This window comes from Drosophila miranda, assembly GCF_003369915.1.
Source record: "Drosophila miranda strain MSH22 chromosome Y unlocalized genomic scaffold, D.miranda_PacBio2.1 Contig_Y1_pilon, whole genome shotgun sequence".
In the NCBI taxonomy this organism is placed as follows: Eukaryota; Metazoa; Arthropoda; class Insecta; order Diptera; family Drosophilidae; genus Drosophila; species Drosophila miranda.
Window position 1 is genome coordinate 883,201 of NW_022881603.1, and position 2,878 is coordinate 886,078.

At 62.9% G+C, this 2,878-nt stretch overlaps 1 protein-coding gene across 1 annotated transcript; it reads right to left on the reverse strand.

Moving 5' to 3' along the window:
* Window positions 1-1,261: 1,261 nt before the first annotated feature.
* LOC117190126 (vicilin-like seed storage protein At2g18540) lies at window positions 1,262-2,666 on the reverse strand. The gene is made up of 3 exons (XM_033395210.1): window positions 2,478-2,666; window positions 1,635-2,313; window positions 1,262-1,377 (listed from the first exon to the last, which is right to left on the reverse strand). Exons 1-3 carry the CDS (start codon window positions 2,664-2,666, stop codon window positions 1,262-1,264), a joined length of 984 nt encoding a protein of 327 aa, XP_033251101.1.
* Between the last annotated feature and the right edge of the window lie 212 nt (window positions 2,667-2,878).

Consider the following 2,878-nt stretch of genomic DNA (forward strand, 5'->3'; position numbering starts at 1 on the left):
TAGGGTATGGTCGCTATTCTGACCTACTCGATATGGCGCAGCGTTGCCCTTACGATCCACTCGATAAAGCGTAGGGTCGTTTTTGTGATCTACTCGATATGTCGCAGCGTGCGTATTCTACTTCCGGATCGCGATCTCCTCAATGGACTGGAAAACGTACTATTTTCTCGCTGTTCCGGGTGTTTTCTTTGTTTTTCGTGTGCGCGTCCGGTTTTCCCTACTGCCCTTCGCTGGCGCGCAGGCCTTCTGCCCGCCTTTTGGATGCTTCGGGTAAGTTTTCCTCCCGCTTTCACGCCTTTACCTTTACCGATCATTTCTAGCGATGCCCCGCTGTTCTTCTGCTGCAAGGTAATACCATGTTCCTTTTTTTTTAACACCCCCTTTTTTTTGGTTTTTTTATTTTTTATTTGCTCTTGTTTTCAGTTACTTTTTTTCATTCTTCTTCTCTACTCTTCTTTTGTCCTCAATACCTAGCCCGGAATACCTCCTGCCGATCGGTGGACACCGATAGCCGGTACCGGACGCCACCGTCGTTGACCAGACGCTTCACCCTCCTTGCGGTTGGCCTTATCCGCGCGAGAGAGCGCGTGACGACGGCCGGCCACTCCTCGCGTTTGACGGACCGCCACCGTGAGTTGTCCGCCGACCTCGTCTGGGGCCACGATGCCTGACGCTGGAGCTCGGGCCGGCGCGCCTCCGCCCGCTCCCCTGGGCACGACGCCTGTCGGCCCAGCTTCGGACGCTCGCTCTGGCCGGGTTCCGGCCATCGCCAAGGACCTCTCTCCCATGGCTCAGGTGAGCGTTGTTCCGCGGCCGCGTCCTTCTTCGCTTCCGCCGTTGCTTTCGCGCCGTCATCCGCTTCGCCGTCGGTCATCACCTCGACTTTGGGTGCAGCCGCTGGGCCCTCCGCCGTCAGTGATGTCGGCGTGTTCGTCGTTCCCTCCGTCTCGCCCTCTGCCGTCCCCTCGGGCGCCACCGCTGGGCCTGTCGACTCCTGTGGCCGTGCCCGCCGCCTCTGGTCCCGCTTGTCGCTGGCGCGTGGTGCCTCCTCCCACAGTCGAGCCTCCTTCGCCTCTTGCTCGGGCTGCTGGGGCGCTGGCCCAGCGGCCCACGATATGTGCAGCGTTTGCACGTGCCATATCATGCCGTCTCGTACCGCGGAGCGCACCTCCTGTGAGACGAACGGCCCGATGGCGGCTCCCTGCGGATCGTGCCAGTGCTGCTGCTGCTGCTGATGCTGTTGATGCTTCTGCTGATGCTGCTACTGCTGCTGATGCTCCCCTTGGCCGTGCGCGTTGTCAGCCGGCGGCCGACGCTGGGACAGCTCTTCCTCTGCCCCGGTGACGGTGGGGCCTGCGGCCGCGGCTCCTCCTCGGACTTGACGTGTTCAGGGGGTGGCTGCCAGAGCTCTTCCTACTCCACCTCGGCTCGTCGCAGCCTCTCCTGCCACTCCTCTTCGGGCGCATGGACTCGAGCCGCCTTCGGCGCTGGTGGGCACTCCGCCTCCTCCTCATCGCTGGAGATCACCGCCAGCCCGTCTGCCGCGCCCTCCGTCCGCGTCGCCCTTGCCTCCTCCGTTTCCGCACGCAGACGCGCCATCTCCCTTTGCTCCGCTGCGTTGATCCGGCTAATACACCGCCACTGGTGCGCGACTTCCCGTTTGTGGCGCTCCGCCTCCGCTTCTTGCGCCGCCTTTTCAGCCTCCTGCGTGGCCTTCAGCCTCTTGGCCAGCGCCAGGGCGTCCTCCCATACACGCCGTTGCCTCCGCTCCTCCTTCGCCGCGGCCAGCGCAATCCGCCGGTGCCATTCCGCGAGGCATCGCGCCTCAGCGGCCGCGTTGTTTTTCGCGATGTCGGCCTGCGTTGCCTGCGGCTCTTTGACCGCGTTTTCGGCCTGCGTTGTCTGCGGCTCTTTGACCGCGTTTTCGGTCGGCGTTGGCTGCGGCTCCTCGACCTGTGGGCTTGTCGGCCGCTGGTCCCCTCGCCGCGCTGTCGATCTTCCCCTTGTGCGTGCCGACGACTCCTCTCCCTTGGCCGCACGCGTCGAACGCGTGGACGCCCGCTTCGATGCCCGCTCACTGGGCTCCTCCTTCCGAGTCTCCGTGCGCCCATTCCTTCCTCCCTCAGACCGCTCCTCGCGGGTTGCTGACGTGGGGATTCTCGCGGCTTGCTGGTCCGGAGCTCCTCGCGCTTGCCGGTGTGAGGCTGCTCGCGCTTGCTGGTGCGGGGCTCCTCGCGTCTGCTGGTCCGGGGCTCCTCGCGCTTGCTGGTGCGGGGCTCCTCGAGTCTGCTGGTCCGGGGCTCCTCGCGCTTGCTGGTGCGGGGCTCCTCGCGTCTGCTGGTCCGGGGCTCCTCGCGCTTGCTGGTGCGGGGCTCCTCGAGTCTGCTGGTCCGGGGCTCCTCGTGCTTGCTGGTGTGGGGCTCCTCGCGCTTCGCCTCGCGTGCCCGTTTTCTCCGTGGCGCCGGCTCCCAGCTCACCAACTCCAGGTCACTTTCCGCCTCGGTGTACCCCGGCGATACCACCAGGGACACCGTCGGTCCCATAGATCCCGCGGTTGACACTAGCGGTGAGGCCAATAACTGTAGCTCCGGGGACTTACTCCTACTCGCCCTTCGCTCCTCGCGTTCGACCTGGTACGCCTGCCGCCGAGTTTGCGTATCGCCCATAGCCTGATACCCGCGGCGAATCCATTTCCGCTGCTCCGTTATATATCTCATTAAGTGCTGCTGCATCTTACCCTTTTTTATACCCGATACTCAAAATGAGTATTGGGGTATATTAGATTTGTGGTAAAAGTGGATGTGTGTAACGTCCAGAAGGAATCGTTTCCGACCCCATAAAGTATATATATTCTTGATCAGCATCAATAGCCGAGTCG

What these genes read in the sequence shown, in the direction of transcription:
- LOC117190126 (XM_033395210.1), bottom strand. Translation starts at nt 2,666, where the DNA reads ATGGGCGATACGCAAACTCGGCGGCAGGCGTACCAGGTCGAACGCGAG. An exon ending in CGGAAAGTGACCTGGAGTTG is followed by an intron (nt 2,314 to 2,477) that starts GTGAGCTGGGAG and finishes GCCCCGCACCAG; the next exon opens with CAAGCGCGAGGAGCCCCGGA. An exon ending in AGTCGCGCACCAGTGGCGGT is followed by an intron (nt 1,378 to 1,634) that starts GTATTAGCCGGA and finishes GAACACGTCAAG; the next exon opens with TCCGAGGAGGAGCCGCGGCC.